Here is a 20442-nt window from a genome sequence, read left to right as displayed (position 1 = left end):
GCCCCACAAAATGGAATTCCTCTTCCCCACACCACTCCTTTAGTCATTCACTTAGTTCCCTAATTTTCTTATCTCTGTGCCAATTTGCATGTGGCTCAGGTAATATTTCACAGATTATAAACCTTGAGTTCCTTTTCTTTAATTTTGTTCCTAATCCCTGCTGTTACCCAAGTAGGATCTCTTGCCTATGTTGCTAGTCCCAACATGGGTCACAACAACTGGATCCTCCCCCTCCCACTCCAATGTCTTTTCAAGCTAGTTCAGAATGTCCCTTACCTTGGCACTAGGCAGGCAACACACCATCACACCATACAGGGCTGTCAATCCAGCTTTCAGTTTCTGCTTTTGTGTACTATTTGATGTACTTAACCTACAGGGTGTGACTGCCTCCTGAAATGCAGCATTCAGGCAACTCTCTCCCTCCCTGAAATGTCGCAGTGTTTGACGCTCAGTCTCGAGCTCACCAACCCAACATTTTCTATAGGTATGTTCGCTGTGAACCACAGTAGGGTGCACCAGCTTCCACATCACGTGGATACACCACATTGCCAGGCCCTGCATCTCTTAAATTATTTAAATTAGTTGTTAGTTTGTATTTTAAAATTTCCTGCTGGTCTTAAGTTTTTAATCTGTAAAATATTTCTCCAATTTACCTTTAACCTGAAAGCAACTTGGAATAGATATTCAAATTACTTACCAACCTTTTTCTGTGATGTCACTTTTTCACTGTTTCTGATCCCTGAGTCTCCTCCCCTGCTGGCCTGTCTTTCTGTCTCAGCTCCCAGGTAAGTCTATAAGTCTGAAGACTTGGCCTCGATTTTTATTTCCTACTCAGACTCATTTCCTGCAGGCTGCTCTTCTCCTTCTGCCCCAAATTCCCACAACCTTACTTTGTTTTAAAGAGCAGAAGTACTCACCAATGAGAGAAAAGGAGCAACTGATCACCTCCCTCTTTTACCTAACTCCCTGTTTCATCAAATGGTTTAATTTATTTTAAATGCAATGCATAGTTCAACTCATTTAGACTTGTGTGATGGTTTCTTTAAGGGATCAGATGAAGAAGATGAAAGTCAGAAAGCCCCACCACCTCCTGATAATCCAATGCCTCCACCACTTCCTCCTACTCCAGACCAGGTTATCATTAGGAAGGATTATGATCCCAAAGGTCAGTGTGCAAAAACTAAGGGAAGCTTGCATAGATGCTCTTGATTGGTCTCAAAACAATGATTTATCTCACAATTATTTTCATTAGGTTGCATTGTTAGTCTGGAAGAAGTTAATGGAATCAAGCAAATAGACAGAGTGTATTTCCCTGACAAAATGAACAATTCTCTCGAATTGGTATTGTAAAATTAAAAATAAAGTGAGGAATTTATTTATCTTGATCCTGGTGCTACCTTTATATTGTGACTATTCACTATAAATCAACTATACTGTTTCTTTGTTCATTTCATCCATCTAGCATAAAACTAAAGGAGAAGAATTGAGGAATTGATGATCTTTGCAATTTTATCATATACAGTAACAATTCTTCTAAAAAATCAAAAACCATGCCTTAAGAATATTTTATGAAGCTCTCAATAAGAAGTATGCCACAACAGGACCACCTCTGAAGTGAAAAGATTGTCAGAGCTGGATTGATTCCATTAATTTTTTTCTGATGCTACTTTTTTTGATAAATTTGTTCACAGGCTGTCAGTGACTCTGGCACTTTAGATGGTGATTATATTTACTTATGATGAAGTGAATTAAGTTTGTTTTAATATATTAATTAACTTGTAAGTTTTGATAACTCACTCCCACCACTATCAGTTCTGAGCCAAAAAGTTGGAGGCAAGATAATATGGGAGCTGAATTTTAAGTTGACACCTAGGGCCATGTAGAGGGATAATTTGCAGCATTCACCTGGGCTCTTGCAGCATAGTGTTAATGTCCCTACCTCTGGGCTAGAATATCCAGGTTCAAATCCCAGCTGCACCAGACATGTGTCTCTAGTAGTGGCAAGGGCCACTACAGCCTCCTGCTAAATTCTCCATGGTAAACTTGACAAGTTTGAGGAGAGTAATGAATGTAATCAGCACTTTCTAAGTGTGCTGTTGAAATAAAAAGTTAGGAATCCAAAGCCATTAGGTTGTGGACAATAAATCGCTATTACAATAAGCAATAAAACTCACTTGGATTTTCCGCATGTATAAGTATAAAACTGACACCATGCTGGTGCGTTTTTTGTAAACTGCAAATTCATAGACTTGTATTTTCAGAGGTGGAGATCAAAGGATCAGTGTGTGATGATGGAGAACTTCCAGCTGTTTGGTTCTGAAGTTCGTCCAATGATGGAACAAATTATTATTCACACTGCACCATCAAATCCTGGTTTCCACTTTTTAGCCTGATGTTCTTGCCATCCTCCTCCACAATCATGGTGACATTGTCTTCACTTCCTCTTAGCCCAGTCCTAGATATTTTTAATCACCCTGTTCAGACACATTCAGATGCATGTCTAAGGCAGGTGAAACTTGACCCTGGATCTTCTAGCCCAGGGGTAGGAACACTACCACTGTGTCATAAGAGCCCAGTTGAATGCTGCAATTTAGCCCAATGCATAGCTCGAGTCTTCATTTTCTGATGCTACTCACCTTATTTCCTGCCAAACTTTAGCACCGCCCCCAGTTCCTACCTGCTGCCGCTAAATTCCTTCAAATGATTAAAGGCCAGTATTTTCCTCAAACCTGCAAACCCTACCCTCACCAGAAAGGGTGAATTTTATGTGACTTAATAGTGCATATGTCAACTTGCTTTATAAAACACTTGGCCTCTGAGCCAACAGGATTTGCGTTCACGATCCATTACAGGGCTTGACAATGTAAGCCAATACAATTGGTAACTAGCTACAAATAGCTATTTTGCATGCACTCACAACTCAGCTGAATATATTTCATATACCTGTTAACTTAATAAACATCAATCACCATTCAGTAACTAAAGAAATAAAATACTTTCACAAAGATCAAAAAGGACTTGCACTCTCTCTCACCTCAACATTCTCCAACAAGCAGGCAACGGTTAAACTGCAGAAGCATGCAAATTAATTGTGCACACTTGATTAACAGCAGTGTTTGTTACGTTCTTTTACGGATTAGAAATACAGTAAGTTACGTCAGGGTCCCTAATTATCTGTGTGTGTGTGTGAATAGTGCTAACATATTGGCCCCTCTTAATTAAGATGACACTTCTACTGCATTGTTGCAGATGCTGTCTTTAACATCTAACTTAAAATCTCATGAATCTCTTCAGGTAGCCTCCCATATTGGAAGAGAAGACGCTCTTCTAATGTCCTAACCAACATGTATTTAAATCACCTGAAAGACAAGCCGTTTATCTTATTGTTGTTTATGGGAGTTGCCATGTAAAATGTTACATTTGTTCTTACAATTAAGGCAAGACTACATTTTTTTTACCCTTTCCTCATTGCCACAATTGCATTTCAAGTTGAGCATCTATGTTGTTTTGGGTGTGAAGTTAGATGTAGGCAAGAGCATGTAGGACTGATGAGATTCCCCTTACTAAGGGACATTAGTGAACCAATTGCATTTTACGACAGTCCATCTAATGACATCTAAATTACAGAAGATTGCATTTTCAAAGTAAAAAGAATGTAAAAAAGCAAAGTTAAAATATTTATATAAGATATCACGTTTGTATGATTTCATATATTTAGTGCAGATCTATTGTTCTGTCAGACACTTAACAGGTTGTCATTTAGTTTATTTAAGAAGTACTAGTGTGTAAGACTACAACAATTTCATTTGTTTTTATCTAAATTGTATAGCTCTGAATTCTGGGTTTCTGTACACCAGATTGATTTTTGTAGTATAAATGTATACATACCACAATGTTTCATTTGTTGGCTAAGCTAGCTGCATAACCTGAAATTACATTAATAGTTAATTTTTAATGTATGTTGTTTTATGACTCTTCATGGCATCAGGCATTATTTCTACTCCATAGATGCAAAGCTAAATAGAATGACACTGGACTACAATTTTGCATTCTCATTTTGACCTGTGCTGGGAGGCTGTAGCATCTGTACTTCACTTTTGAAATGTAAAGAAACAAATCCATTTAATATCTTGTGAATTTGTACTTTGATTTGTGAGCTTAAATATGTGTCTTTTATTCAATTACTGAAAAGTTTCATCTAAAATATGTATATACTTTTATTTATACTCCTTTAGCTTCAAAACCAGTGGCTGGTACACCTGCACCTGATGAATATCTCATCTCTCCAATCACTGGGGAAAAGATTCCTGCCAGCAAAATGCAAGAGCACATGCGTATTGGGCTGCTGGATCCTCGCTGGTTGGAGCAACGTGAACGTTCCATTAGAGAAAAGCAGAGTGAAGATGAAGTATATGCTCCAGGCAAGTGTTGCTTGTGATGCTGCAGGAAACTGGGAAGAGGTGCAAGGATGGCTCTGTTAATTAAGGATGACATCAGCATATAAGAGTGAAATGGCTTTCGTTTTGGAGATCAGATTATAGAATCAGTTTGAGAAGAGACGAAAAATAGTAAAGATAAGAATTCACTGTGGGATTAGTTTAGAGGACCACTGGCAGCTACTTCACTATACAAGTGGGATATACAGCAGAAATCATGGGGGCTTATGAGAAAGGTATGGAATTAATAGTGGATGATTCTAATTTATAAATAGGTTGGATGAATCAGATTGGCAAGGATAACCTGGATGATGAGTTCATGTTTTCTGGATAGTTTCTTAGAGAACTATGTTCTTGAGCCAATCAGAGGGAGCACACTGTACTAGATTTGGTAATGTGCGAGTTGGGATTAATTAATTAGCTCATTTAGCCTGAGGAAGAGAAGTGAATTGAACTACTCTGGATAATTTTGGGGAATATAGAAAGAGCTGGCTAAAGTGATCTAGAAAATTAGGTTAAGGGATAGATCAGTAGAGACAGTGACAGACATTTAAAAAGTACTGAGAAAAGATACCTTCCAGTGAGAAAGAAAGATTCTAAGGAAGCACGCACCAGCCCTAAACTAAGAGTTTAAAGGTTGTATCCAAGTGAAAGAAAAAGTATATGATTTGGCAAAGTGGGTGGCAGATCAAAAGATTGGACAGAATATGAATATCAGCAAAGAATAACATTAAAACGGGGAATTTGAACTGCAAGAGGCAAGAACGGCTGTGATCTTTATTGAATGGTGGTGCGTGCCAGAGGGATCAAATGGCCTATTCCAGCTCCTAATTTGTATGTTTATTTATTTGTATGTATGTTCTTATGTTGTGTTTTATTTCTTAGCTTTGACTGTAATTGTCCCAGGAAATTCCTTTCCCTTGTACCTGCTTAAGATTGAGTGAACCTATTACCATCAGTTTCTAAGTTTGAAAATAGAAACATTTTTTCAGTTCACTTAAATTTCTGAAAATTTTCTGATGGCATGAACCCAGTTTGTCCTCTTGATCTTACACATTTTGCAAACAACCCTGCATCTGTCAGTGCCAATTTGTAACCAGTAGAGGGTCTGGAAGAACCTTGTTAATGTCCTTTCCTTAGGTGTACCACTTCATTACATCACTGCTTAAACTCAGAATTCACATGGCAAGCATTTAATGTTTCACTTGATCCTGTTAGATACGAGTGTGCCCTATTTTAGCATCCTAAAAAACACTAGCTGTTTGCTCATTGTTAATGTGTTTTTTGTTTTAAAATGGTCAATTAAAGACAGTATAGAAACAGCAGCTGTGAGCCCTGGTTGATGTTAAAGTTTGTTCCATTGACTAATTGATGAGGAATGCTGCCTGCTGTGCTCTCTCTAGACCAACGTTTTCTTTTAATCTATAAAACAGTAAATTTTAGTGAAAAATTATGCAAGTTTTGAGAGTTTCTTATTTACATATTTTTTCATATAGATTTTGATCTTTTGATTTGAGCTGTTTATTCCATCAGGTCTGGATATTGAAAGTAGTTTGAAGCAGCTGGCTGAACGACGTACTGACATCTTTGGTGTGGAAGAAACAGCCATTGGTAAGAAGATTGGTGAAGAAGAAATCCAGAAACCAGAAGAGAAGGTATAAACATCTATTATTGAGAAAATCTTTTGTTACTCACAAGTTGTTCAAATGATGTCTTGATGCAGATTTTTTTCAGAATGTATTCGTGGGATGTGAGCATCACTGGCTGGACCAGCATTTGTTTCTTTGAGAAAATGGTGTTTAGCTGCCTTCTTGAACCTCAGCAAGCCATTTGCTGTAGATAGACCCACAATGACATTAAGGAGTGAGTTTCAGAATTTTCAGAATTCAGGAATGGCAATAAATTTCCAAGTCAGGAGGGTGAGTGGTTTGGAAGGGAACTTGCAGGAGGTGGTGTTCCTATGCATCTGTTACCCTTGTCTGTCTAGATGGGAATGATTGTGGATTTGGAAGGTGCTGTCTGATCGGCCGTAGTAAATTTCTACAGTACATGTTGTAGATGCTACATGCAGCTGCTACAAATGAGTGTCACCAGTGGAAGGAGTCAACAAGGTGTCAAGCATCTTGAGTGCTGTTGGAGCTGTACTATTTAAGCAAGTTGGGAGTATTCCATCGTACTCTTGACTTGTAGATGATGGACGGACTATTGGAAGTGAGGAGGTGATTTACCACAGAAATCCCAGTCTCTGACCTGCTCTTATAGCCACAGTATTTGTATGGCTAGTCCAGTTCTGATCAATGGTAATTGACAGTGGGGAACTTAGTGATCGTAATGCCATTGAATGTCAAGGATTTCCTGATGCTGCTGCTTATTGCAATTTCACAATATAACCATAAACTTTTCCTTGCATTTACTGCACGTAAACACCTAGCATACCAGTGTAGTACATATAAATTCATTCAACAGCTATTCTCTCCCACATAGTCATAACTGCATCGGAATGAGTGCATTTTGATTAAATGTATTTTTTAAATTTTAGGGAAGTCCTTTTATATTCGAAGTAAAGCTTGTAAAAGAAATTAAACTATGGAAATTAATGTGATGGTACAGTGCAAAGTGGTAATGATAGGTATGGCCTACTTATTCAATCTGGCAAAACATTTGGGAATAAAATAATAATTGTCTACTGCAACAGTTAAAGTAGATGGTAAAATTATTTCATACAAATCAATTTAGAAATTGAAGGCAAAGTTATTCTGAAATGATTATTCAGTATTGCAGACATGCTGTTCATTAATTGTAATTATAAAATACATAAACAGGTTAATTAGAAATGCCTCTGTTCATTGTTTTCTTGCTTTGACAAAGGTTACTTGGGATGGTCATTCTGGCAGTATGGCACGAACACAACAAGCTGCACAAGCTAACATCACTCTGCAAGAGCAAATCGAAGCCATCCACAAGGCCAAGGGACTGGTTCCGGAAGATGACACGAAAGAGAAGATTGGACCCAGCAAACCTGTTGATTTACCTCCACAACCCCCACCTCCTTCATCTGGATCAAATTCTTCAATGAATGCTCCACCAATTACATCAATGCCTCGACCTCCTTCTGTAAGTTCTAAACAGCTGTCTTGAAAATGGTTCGAGCATTTCATTTTCAGGGTTGAATGGAATAGTAATGTAGACGTAAATCTTGATCTAAGCGATGTGCTAGTTAAGAGCCTATACTTAAAGCATATTAGCTACAGATCTGTTATCTAACAATTTGGTATTTGATTTTTCAATAGCCACTAAGTGGAACTGTACCATCTGCCATCTCTGTTGTTGAGGGTTCATATACATTCGTTCTATTTCTGTTTCTGAATCATGTTTCCATTACAAGACAGTACTTGGCAATGAACCATGTGATACAATATAACAATGTTATTGATTTCCCTCCACCAGCACAGGCAGAAAGTCATCAAGAATGAACTAATCAGAAAATTGTCTGAATTCATTTGTATTTTCAAACTTTGATCATAAAATATATAGAAGACAATTACACAAGCAGAAAATGTTTAACAAGGCTTTTGAAAATCCTACCCAGCCACTCTTAACTGAAAAATAAAACGTGACAGTTGCACGTTGTGATTCGTAATGCTTCAGTAACACTTGGAAGTAGGTCTTGGCATAGCATAGATGATCTTGCAATGACATAACACATGGGAAAGTCAAAATCAAGCTGAGATGGATTGCAAAACATGGTAATAGGATCATATCCTGTTTGGAATGTTTTTAATTTGTTATGACATTGAGATAAAATTAACAAAGTATTTTATTGTTAACTAGTGAAATGTAAGTGCTCCAGTGCCATTACTGGGAGAATGAGATTGTAGCATGACTAGTTAACAAAGGCAGTATTTGATATACGTGTTGTCATAGAGATTGAAATGAGAAGTTAAACAGTGTTGGGAGTTTGGTTCTGTGTACAGGAAAAGTGTGATGATTTGTTTTTAAAGACACAGTACAATTAAATATTTCTCTAATTATTTAGATGCCTCCCCCAGTGCGGAATGCTATGTCATCAATGCCAGTTCTCCCCAGGCCGCCAATGTCTCCTGTTATCCGATTAGCGCCTGGACCTGTTATAACAGCTCCTATGCCACCTATGATCCCTGGACCTCGAATCAACGTAGTGCCAATGCCTCCATCAGCACCACCAGTTTTAACTCCGCGCCCGCCACCAATGGTGGTACCAGCAAGTAAGATTATTTAAAATATTTTGCAGTTTTACACTCTTAAATCGATTTGCGAATATGAACCCAAATATTTTGTTATTTGTTTCTCATTTAAAGTTTCCAACGAATATTTGCACATGTTCACGTAGAGAAAGTCACAGCATTTGTAATATAATTGACTGGCATGGGAAAAGAATCTTCATTGCATCTCTGAAATTTATGGAATGGAACAGAAGAGACACTATTTTTGGTCTTGAGCAGCAACAACAAGGAATAATAACCAATAAAATGGACTTTCATTTTTTTTTAAAGAAATCCTAGCAATCTGTTGTAAGGTGTAAGTTATGGGACAGTTGTTGACACACTTTTCTCTTGAGGATTAGAAGCCCCACTGCTGAATCTAAACCAAATTATCCAGACTGACATTGAGGAAGGGAGTTCTTCATATTTGGAGGTGGTGCCCTTTGGATGATGGGATAGGCTTGGAATTCTTCTGCCCTCTCAGGTGGGCATGAAAGATCTGATGGTAACTTTTCAAGAGATCAGCTGGGAATTAACCTGATGTTGTCAACATTTTCTGTCCCAACAAACACTTCTGAAACAAATTACCTGATTACCATTGCCATTTGTAGGCTTGCCATGTATAAATTTGCTACCACATTTCCAACGTTACAACAGTGACTACGGTCAATTATGAACCTTTGAAGTAAAATGCTTTGGTACATACTGAGGTTTTTAAAGGTGATATACCAAGGGATAATTGTTCCTTCTAATGTTTCTTACAGTAAGTTAGAGAATGCATTGTTTTGAGATCAGGGATGTTACATTAGGAGCTAAAACGTAATTTTCTGTCCCTTTAAGGTGACATAATTTCTCATAATCATGAAATTGATGCTTTGATAAATCACTAGTTGATATGACTTGTTAGAGGCACTATCTGAGTCTTGGCTTGCTGATGACTGGGTTCCATGATGGCATGTAGCACGAGTGTATTTTACAAAATGTGAGCCACATATGTTTACTTAAATTTTAATATGAAAAAAATTATGACTCCTTCATTTCTGTTACATTCAGCATTTGTACCTGCACCTCCGGTGGTTCCTGCCCCAATTCCTTCTTCTCTTCCTCGCCCTCCACCCCCACTGGATGATGAGCCAGCAGCCAAAAAGATGAAAAGTGAGGATAATCTTATTCCAGAGGAAGAGTTTCTACGAAGAAACAAGGTATATTGTACCCATTGTTTAAAAATCAAGTTAAATCATGTTCAAATTTAAGAACATGTTGGGGCATGTCCTTAACCTTGTTTGTTTGTTTGTTGCTGAATGAGCTAGCACATGCATTTATTCACATTGTTTTATTCAACTAACTAACAACAAAATGCTATTTGAATTTTCACCGAATTTGAGCCTTTTTCACAGCTCTCTAATGGGGTTTCTTGCATTAAGGAAGGAACATGCAGTACCTAAATATATTTATGAATCCATAAATATTTAATAATTTTGACACTTTTTAATCAAAACGTTTCTTATTTTGATAAAGACTTCTTCACATCCTATTAAGCTATACAAATTCGCAGTGCAGTAGGAGGGAATTCATATCTGACTGGAGCATGCTAAAACTGACCTATTGCATTGATCTCTTACACTCATCCCTCTTGTATCATGTTGTACTTTAAATATTTGCCCAGTTTTCCATTACAAGATGTAATCTCTACTTAAAACACTTCTTGTGTTAAACCGTTCCATGCTTTCAACAACACTGCGTAGATAAATTTCTTCAAAACTCTTCTGATAAGTTACAATGGTCATCATTTTAACAATTAACAACCTGATTCTCCAACTGAACGAAGTAGTCTCTCCCTATTTCCTCCGTAAAAATGCTTAACCTTAAACAAAAAACTCTGCTAAATCCCCTTTCTGTTGCAGTTCAAATGTATCTCAAATCACTGTACCCAACTGTAATTTGCTGTCACTACTCTCATTTTACACTGTATACATTCTGTGGATTACATATCCTTTCTGTGTTGAGAAACTGCACCCTATATACTCGCTGAGACCTAACCAGAGTTTTGAACAAATTGATCATTTTAATTTACTTAGTACTATATATAGCTAATTATCTATTTAGAATGCTGTTAGTTTTGACTTTTTTTCTAGTTTATGCTTGTTCTTTCAGCAATTTATGTACTGGAACTGCAAGTTGGCTTTCCATTGAATATATTATATGCACTCCTATTTCTTGTTTCTCCTCCCAAAAATAAGTTTGTGCATTAATGATTGCGCTATCATATTAAATATACTTGATGTGAAAGTGGCTACATTACATACATTAGCACAACCAAACATTACACTTTTTCTATTTTTTAGTTTATTCCAACATTTATGTACTTTCTTTCTTTAATTTTGTTTTTGATTCTTGCTTTCAAATTTATTGTATTAACTTAAGATGAACAATTCCTCAAAATAATATGATATACGTGTATTTTGGTGCTGCTTTAACTAGATGTGCAACTCTTATGCTTTTATTTCAGAAAGTAATGCATTCTAACAGAATGTAAATGCTTTTTTAATTCAATAAAGCAACTTTGCAAATTCAAATGTGATCAATTGTTTTGCTTTAAGGGTCCAGTTACAGTCAAGATACAGGTCCCCAACATGCAAGATAAATCTGAATGGAAACTGAATGGCCAGATCCTCGTTTTCACCCTTCCTCTAACAGATCAGGTATGGGTAAACTATGGAATTGTAATATATGAATGATTAGCAACATGGATTCAATATAGCAAGATAATATGTTAAAAATTTGAAAAGGAACAAATGTTTGATTCCGTGCTACTTCACTTAACCCTGTGGGTATGTCCTTCTATCCTCTCTGTCTGTCATACCTATCCATCTGTCGTAGAGTCATACAGCATGGAAGCAGACCCTTCATTCCAATCAGTCCATGCCAAACATAACCCCAAACTAAACTAGTCCCACCTGCCTGCTCCTGGCCCATATCTCTCCAAATCTTTCCTATTCGTGTACCTATCTAAGTATCTTTTAAACGTTTTAACTGAGCCTGCATCCGCCACTTCCTCAGGAAGTTCATTCCACATGCGAACCACCCTCTGTTTAAAAGACATGCTCCTCGATGCTCCTCATGTCTTTTTTTAAATCTGTCTCCTCTCACCTTAAAAATATGCCCCTAGTCTTGAAATCCCCCATCCTAGGGGGAAAAAACACCTACCATTAACCCCTCATGATGTTGTAAACCACTATAAGGTCACCTCTCAACCTCCTATGCTCCAGTGAAAGACGACTCAACATATTTAGCCTTTCATTTGAAACTCAAACCTTCCATACCAAGCAGCTTCCTGGTAAATCTCTCCTGAATGCTCTCTAGTTTAATAACAGGCTTTGAAAGCTTTTTTGTTATCCACCTCAACTACTACTTAGTACCTCAACTATTTAGTAGCAAATTCCACATTCTAAATATTCTCTGTGCAAACAGTTTCTTCTGTACTCCTTATTGGATTGCTCAGACCATTCAAAAATTGGCTGGATCACATTTATATGAGCTTCGACATTGTTTTTTAACTTGGAATCAAGTATTAGTGAGATTGATTCACAAATTGTTTCTTTTAGGTGTCTGTTGTCAAGGTGAAAATTCATGAGGCTACAGGGATGCCTGCTGGTAAACAGAAACTTCAATATGAGGTATATAATCAATGTACAAAATCAAGCAGTAATTGAGAGAAAATGTTTCTAGTTACACTTGCGTACATGCTTCTGTCATAACTAACACTTCTGGAGACATTTTGACTTTATATATGTTATTCTGTGTATTGGGGGTCGGTTAGTTTAGTTCGCTAGGCAGCTGGTTTGTGACATAGAGTAACACCAACAACATGGGTTCAATTCCCGCAGCAGTTGAGGTTGCCATGAAAGACTCTACTTCTCAACCTCTCCCTTTGCCTAACACATGGTGACTGTCAGGATAAACCAGCCCCAGTCATCTCTAATGAGAGAACAGCCCTTTCGTCCAGTTGGACTAGGGTAACTTTATCTTTTATAAAGATATGATATAAATGTGTGACATATACTGTGATCCAACAGTAAGGAAGTACTCTATCTATTCTATTGACTTGGTATATAATTTGCCCAAGCTTCACTTGCATATCAGTGGATAAAATTATGGAGATTTTTCTTTGTGGTCCTACCCTATTAAAGTGATTAGTAGTTTGAAATGTTTTTACTGTTGTCTGCCTCCCATTTGAATTGCTGGAGAGTTTGCAGGTTTTCCTGGAATAACTATTTGATGCTGCTAGTAAGACAGTACAACTGAATGTCATATAAATTGTGGTTGAATTGAGAAAGAAAATTCTGGTTTTAAAAAATCATTTTTTTTTATTTTAGGGCATCTTTATTAAAGATTCAAACTCTCTGGCCTACTACAATGTGACTAGTGGTTCAGTTATCCACCTTGCCTTCAAAGAACGAGGAGGTCGAAAGAAGTAGCATCTGGCTACAATTAGAACTGTCTTTTTACATTTAAAGGATTGTGAATTTAACTATCTGTTCTTAAGATTCAAAACATTAGAATTGTTAACTTTTTCAACAGGAAATTCAGACTTGCGATATCTTTTATTTAGAAGAACGTAAATGTGGGTTACATAAGAAACATTTCTGTGTACAAGTTAAAGGACTTTTTTTTTAAAAAAGTCAAAGTTGTGTACTTTTTTTTTGTAATTCATTCAATTTGATAGACTTCTGTAAAAAGGTCTGTAAAAATACAGAGATCAAATGAAATTTGGTGTTTAACTTCTGAGGACCAGCATTCACAAAACCCATGTTGGTTAAATTATCTTCCCTGCTCCTTATGCAATTATTGCATTTAGCTTTCTGTTGAATAATTTTAATAAAATTGTATCAATTTTTGTGTCTTTGGACTTTGATTTTAAATAATATGTATTTTAATTTTTTTTTTTACTAACAGCAAGGGATGTGTTTGAGCTGTATCTTGTATTCATCCATTTAAAATTCTAAGATTGTTCCATTGTAAAATCCAATTGCTACTTAAATTATTCCAGACATCTTCCTCAACTACTCTATCCGTAACATTATTCCATATAGCAATCACTCTGTACGAATAAGATTTTCATGATATTGGTCTTAAAATTACTTTTTACTAGTTTGAATCTGTCCCTAATTTCTCTCCAGTTTAAAGTAATATTCTGGATTAGCTTCCTATACCATCAACAAACTTTTAAACATTCTTCATCAACTAATTTTATCCTTGTTTATTGTTATTACCGAAGCTACAGGAGTTCATTGGACCAGCTCAACTGGTCATAACATACAATAAAAAATATTCTTTTCCCCAGTTACTGAGAGTGCCAATTAAATACCTTATCTGTTCCAGGTCTTAAATAAAAAGATCTCTATCGACCATGTTCTTTTATAATAAATGCAAAATTATTGGTTTATAAAGCAAATCTTAGTAAATGAAAATGCAAAACTGGATAACACATATAATATGAAAGTATTGGGTAAAGCGTAAGAAAACCGCTTTCTCAGGGAAAGAAAAAGTTTAGCCAATGAAGAGGAAAAAGATCAGGTATGAAATGTCCTCTATTTATTTTTGTCTAGTAGTCTGGTACTCCAAGCTTATCAAACATGCAATTGTCTCCCAAGGTCTTGGCAGACATAGTTTGGTAAGGAAATACAATATTGAGGAGTTCCTTCAATCAATCCATCAAATCTTCCAGAATAACAAACAGTCATCACCAGAGCCTGGGATGTAGGGGTACATCAGGGCCTAATAACCAGGGCTTGGGTAGGCACGGATGATGAGGAGCACTGCAGCTCTTGATTTCTTTTGCCCTGAACTGTTAATGAGAATTCTTTATACATAAACATGGGAGATCAGCTGAACAGCCTCTTCCTTACGGGCTTTCACTCCAGCTGAAAACCAGAACAGACTATAAACCAAACACTGCTCAAACAACCGTTAGCAGAAAGTCTTCAGCAAAAAAGCAGTTAGTGCATGTCAAGTAATTCCTAATATGATGCAAGATATGTGATTATATATTTTAATAGAATTTATTTTAGAGTTTGGTTTTTCAACTAGTGCCATGTTGAAAGTATTTCTAGAGCCAGTTTATTCTTAACTAGTATGAGAATGGGAGCCTCTAGAGTAATGATGGGAATTTGTTTGCATTGAAAGATAATAATTGTAATTCATGCATACATTCTTTAAACGTGAACCGTTGCCTATGTACCGTCAACATCTTTAATATGCTTACCCAATCCGTTGTTGCCAAATTGTGGCCCATACCCTTGTAGTTTCCTTTATTTAGGTTTAGGAGCCTAGATTTGAATTTGACTCCTTCATTCTCCATCTTAATCACATTATGGTTGCTCTCTCCCAAGTGGTCCCACACATAAGATTGTTAATTAATCCTTTCTCGTTGCACAGTACCCAGGTTAGAACACTTCTTTCGTTCCTCAACGTATTGGTCTTAAAAAATGTCACGTACACCACCGGGAAATCCTCGTCCTCTATCATTGGTAGTTTGGTTTATCCAGACTATATGTAAATTCAGAATGCCCATGGTTATAGTTGTACCCTTAATGCATGCATCTCTGAATTCTGGCTTAATGTCTTCCCTTACATCTCTGCTGCTGTTTGGACAATACCCAACAATATTTCTTATTTCCACCCCTACACATCATGACTTTCCAAGCCGATTTCCTCACTATTTCATTTAACTCCTTAATGCAACCCATATCCATCCTTTTATTGTCTGTCCCTTCTAAAGAGTGAATACTCCCCTTCTTCATAAGGTCAGAAGTGTGGTTCAGCACCATTGAAGTAGTCCATATTCAAATGCAACAACATCTGGACAATATCCTGACAAGTAGCAAATAACGTCCCTGCCACACAAATGCCAGACAACAGCCTGTCCAATAGGAGACAATCTAACAACTGTCCCTTGACATTCAGTTACCATCACTGAACCCCTGCCACTATCAACATCCTTGGGGTTAACATTGACCAGAAACTCCACTTGACTTGCCATATAAATACAGTGGCTACAAGAGCAGGTCAGAGGCTAGGAATACTGTGGCAAGTAACTCATCTCCTGCCTTCCCCAAAGCCTGTGTACCATCTACAAGGCACAAGTCAGTCCCCACTTGCCTGGATGGGTGTAGCTCCAATAACACTTGGAAGCTTGACACATTCAGGACAAAGCCACCCATTGGCACAACATCCACTCCCTCTGCTTATGTTCAGTAGCAGTAGGGTGTACTATCTATAAGATGCACTGCAGAAATTCATTAAATATCCTTAGCACCTTCCTAACCCATGACCACTTTCTCTAGAACAACAAAGACAGCAGATGCTTTGGAACACCACCAGCTGCAACTTCTCTTCAGTGTCGCTGCGTCAAATTTCTGGAATTCCCTCCCTAAGGACATTGAGGGTCATCCTTCAGCACATGAACTACGGCGGTTCAAAAAGACAGCCTACCACCACCATCTCGGGGACAACTAGAGATGGGCAATAAATACTGGCCAGACAGCAACACCAATGTTCCACAAGTGAATTAAACAAAAAGTTCCGTTCCCATCCTTGGTAACCCTGCAGCCATGTCTCTGAAATCACAACTACATTATATTCACTTACGTCCATTTGCACTGCTAATTCATCTACCCTATTTTGAATGTCCCTTCACATTAAGACACAAGTCTTTAACCTTGTCTTTTCTAACCTTGTTAATCATCTTGGCTTTATTTTGCATTACGGCCACATTTTTTTTTGACTTTTTTTCTGTCTTCCACATTTGCCTTTCACCTTTGTCTTTTGTTTCTATACTTGTTTCTCCCTTCTGTCATCTTGCTTAGGTTCTCAGCCCCTTGCCATTCTAGTTCAAGTTGTCCACTTGCTGTTTGTTTTTTGTAATTGTCAACAGTGTGAATAGCATTTTTGTGTATATATATATATATATAGTGTAGTTTTGTTGTATTTTGTTTATTCTAGTCTTCAACTATATGCAAACACCTTAAAATATAATAAATTTTAAACTTGTTTTATGGGATTTAGGCAGTGCTTGCACTGTCAGTATTTGTTTCCCATCCCTAGTTGTTCCTTGAACTGAGTGGTTTGCTAGACCACCTTGCTAGAAAACAGTTAAGAATCAATCGTATTACCTTGGGCCCAGAGTCACATCTACGCTAGACTAGGTAAGCACAGCAGATTTCTTTTCCTAAAGGATATTAGTGAGCCAGATGAATTTTTATGATAATTGTTACTAGTCTTACGGTCTCGGTTATTGAAGGTAGTTTTCAATTCCAGAATTATTAATTTAATTTAAATTCCACCAGCTGTCATCATTAGCCTGGGTTTGTGAATTGCTAATCCAGTAACATTACCAGTATGCCATCATTACCTAAATAAGCTACAGATGGAACAGAAATTCCAGGCTTTCTCAATGCAACAAACTCCAGTAGCTCCAAAAATGTATTGTTAGATCAATACAAAATAACGGGAAGTTGACAAATATTTTAAAAAAATAAAATTTAATTTGGGCAAAGGGACAAGGAAGTTTGATTATGTAAATAACTTGGGTGTAATGGCTTACTGTGTTATAATATTCAAGATGATATTGGCAACCTTCCATCCCAGTGCCTTGTTCCCTCAACCAAGTTGAGCCCATACTTCTTGCTCAACAAGGGCATAACCCAACATTTGTCTCAGTCATGTGCATTGCAGCAACTCCTAGACAGTACCACCCTGGGCATGTCTTTTTCTTAGCAGAATCCACATCTAGCCTAGTAATATTTTCTTCAATATTGCAACATGTGCTCTATTTTTAGAAGTTTTGAAAATCAGTTTGAGGAATTCTATAAAGATGAAACACATATGAGACGTAAAGGAAGAGAAACTTGAGTGGAAGAGAAGTGGAAAATAATTGTCTGGTTCAAATATGAAGAGTTGTCATTACACCATACCCCAGTCAGACTCAACACATTTAAGAATAGAGGTGAGCAGTGGAGGGTAAAAATTAGCAAAAGAACATGGGATATTATACCTCTGCAAAATAATGTACTTTTTTCTCTCAACTCATGGTTGAAATTTTGCTATGTGAGAAAGCTTTCCATTATTTAAAAGGTCATCTTAAATGAATCATATGAGTAAGCTTCATTTAGTTCCTGTTATGAGTAAGATCAAGTCTTCCAATGTCACTTTCAGTAATTAAATAATTGAACAGGAACTCAGTGAAGTAGAACTGATGATACTTTTTTTAGATTTGTTTAAAAAGTTACAATTGATTCACATTCTTTCAGTATTTTGCAGGCACTTGAGACAAGCAGGTGATTTGTTCCTAGACTTTTGCCAATGCACAAGTAGTGAGTACTTGGATATATACGTGACCAGCCCAAGAAACTCACAGCACTATTTAGAACCACCCTCTGTGGCACAGCCAAAATACCAACACCTTATGGGCATTAGTATACAATGTAAAAAGATCACCACCACAGCAATTTTATTACTTTGGAAAGTGTCATGAGATGACATTTGAAGTGTAGTCAAATGGGAAAAGCAGTGTTGTTTTGGTAATGTGGAATAATCTCCATAGACTATATTTTATTCTGGTCTATCTTTACAGAAAATGTCATTGTGAATATACAATGCAGAAACCATTTTATTTTCAAACTTAGCTTGCTTACATTAGTGAGTGGCAGATAAGGTATGTGTGTTAAAGCATGAAAGATCACATCCTGTGTAGAACCAAGTCACTATGCTAGCTAACTTTCAATTTTTTGATTATAATTGTGTTACGTTTTGCTTAACAAGTTGTGTATGGATTAAATGTAGAATTAACACCTACCAATGCATTAAAAGAAAATAATATGCAAAATAGTTTGAAATTATATTATTAACCAAAATTATAAAGTTTACAAAAAATACCTGAGTACCAAGGGAATACAAGTGCCTTGAATGCCATCTCAAGTCTTGTTTTATACTTCATACCTTTTTGAAGTTTTCATGTTGAAGTTTTACAAGAACACTTCATATTTTCCATGATCTTTGCCAAGCTTCTATTGTGCAATTTAAGAGATTATTTTAGAACAACACTACATCGGGCATAAAATAAGAACTGCAGATGGGAGAAAACTGGCTTTATTGATGAAACACAGAGGGATAACACTCCTGAACATGTTGTAATGTCATGCTTAAAAATATTAAGCATATCCTGTTGTCTTGTGGTTATTATAAAGAAAAATCATGCAAAGGAAAGAAAGAACATTTCACTATTTTCCTTGATCTTTTTTGGCTAGAATAGGCTCATATGCATAATCGGCAATGCATAAGGAAGCAGACAACAGGCTCTGGTCCCAACTATACAGTTTCTTTCTTTCCTGAAATAGACTGTATTCTGATTTTTTTTCTAATAATAAATTTCTTTATTTTGGCAAGACTTATTTAGGCATGGCTAACTGGATTTTAATCAAACAAACCAAAGCTCATATCATCATCCGATTGTTCAGACTCTTCCTTCTTTAACTTCTTCACTTCCTTTTTGACAACAGCTGGAGCACCCTCAACCACGGGGGCCACAAAAGTCAACAGATTAGCCAAGGAAGCCTTCACGTTTTCAGCTAATGGGAAACAGTAATCTGTCTCTAAAGCAATAGTTAGCACCATCCTGTAGCTGTTGATGGAGTGTTAAATAGAGGCAATGATTAAATAACCAATCTGCAGCATACACCAGAGGAGCAGGAAGGCTGATGTTTCAGGCTTAGACCGTTTTTCAGAAACATCAGCTTTCCTGCTCCTCTGATGCTGCTTGGCCTGCTGTGTTCATCCAGCTCTACACCTTGTTACCTCAGATTCTCCAGCATATGCAGTTCCTACTATCTCTGCAGCATACACTGGTCATGTTTGCAAATTCCATTCAGGAAACATTTCTGCAGTTTCTTCAGTGATATCCAGGACCTCAGGGTTGTACACGGCCATTTTCATAAACCTGCACGATCACCAAGGCCATTGGAAAAAGGAGATGATCACTAGCTCCCAATTTGTCAACAACCTTGATGAGGTGTACATCACTCAAAATTTCAATGGTACCTCTGAAGATCTTAGTGGTGACGCCCATAGTTTGGAAGAAGGATGTTTTCTCAGGATCTAAACCTGTGTTTTGACTTGACATAGTAACCTCACAAGGGACGATCACAACAGCATATGCAGCAGCTGGTCACGGACTTCATTCAAATCCTCCTTAATGAATACAAAGTCAATGTTTCTACGGATATGTGGTAGAAGTGTTTCCAGAGCAAGATTATTCTCCAGATGTCCTCAAATGGCTTTGCACATTATGGTATTCTTATCCATCAGTGGAATGACCTGATCGCACAATGATACCTGTATAGGCTGCATCTGTTTAGATCCAACATTGTCTGCTAAACATTTTGGCTAGTCATCCAACAGTTAAAAGTTTTCAAAAATTTGTTGGACTTCCACATGGTTCTGTCTTCCGTGGGCATCTTTATGTGCTTCCAAGGATTGCCACTGACTGGTTTAAAGACAAGATTTTACTTGAGCTCCGGACAGAAATATTTTTATAATGTTGAATTAAATATAGCTTTGTGGCTGTTGTTGTTGGAATATCCTGCAGGAGGAGGTAAGTCCAAAGCAAAACTAAAATATCATTTATCAAACTGTTAATTATTTCTGTATATTCAAAATGAAGTTCAGCACTTATTATTCTAGTTAATAGCTTATTATTCATGAAAATA

At 37.0% G+C, this 20442-nt stretch overlaps 1 protein-coding gene and 1 pseudogene across 1 annotated transcript in view; one reads left to right on the top strand and one right to left on the bottom strand.

Annotated features, from left to right (window-relative positions):
- sf3a1 (splicing factor 3a, subunit 1) overlaps positions 1 to 13572 on the top strand; it is a 34191-nt gene extending 20619 nt beyond the window's left edge. Inside the window, exons 8-16 of the mRNA XM_020521937.2 lie at positions 1048 to 1165; positions 4236 to 4421; positions 5970 to 6091; positions 7305 to 7550; positions 8473 to 8680; positions 9731 to 9879; positions 11278 to 11379; positions 12283 to 12354; positions 13054 to 13572. Coding sequence (XP_020377526.1) covers positions 1048 to 1165; positions 4236 to 4421; positions 5970 to 6091; positions 7305 to 7550; positions 8473 to 8680; positions 9731 to 9879; positions 11278 to 11379; positions 12283 to 12354; positions 13054 to 13155 — 1305 coding nt within the window. The 3' untranslated portion in view covers positions 13156 to 13572. The remainder of the gene's footprint in view (positions 1 to 1047; positions 1166 to 4235; positions 4422 to 5969; positions 6092 to 7304; positions 7551 to 8472; positions 8681 to 9730; positions 9880 to 11277; positions 11380 to 12282; positions 12355 to 13053) is intronic.
- Positions 13573 to 19150: 5578 nt separating this feature from the next.
- On the bottom strand, positions 19151 to 20190 carry LOC109937161 (annotated as a pseudogene).
- Between the last annotated feature and the right edge of the window lie 252 nt (positions 20191 to 20442).

This window comes from Rhincodon typus, chromosome 24, assembly GCF_021869965.1.
Source record: "Rhincodon typus isolate 14 chromosome 24, sRhiTyp1.1, whole genome shotgun sequence".
In the NCBI taxonomy this organism is placed as follows: Eukaryota; Metazoa; Chordata; class Chondrichthyes; order Orectolobiformes; family Rhincodontidae; genus Rhincodon; species Rhincodon typus.
The sequence above is the reverse complement of the archived record's forward strand: the minus strand, read 5'-3'. Positions and strand labels throughout refer to the sequence as shown.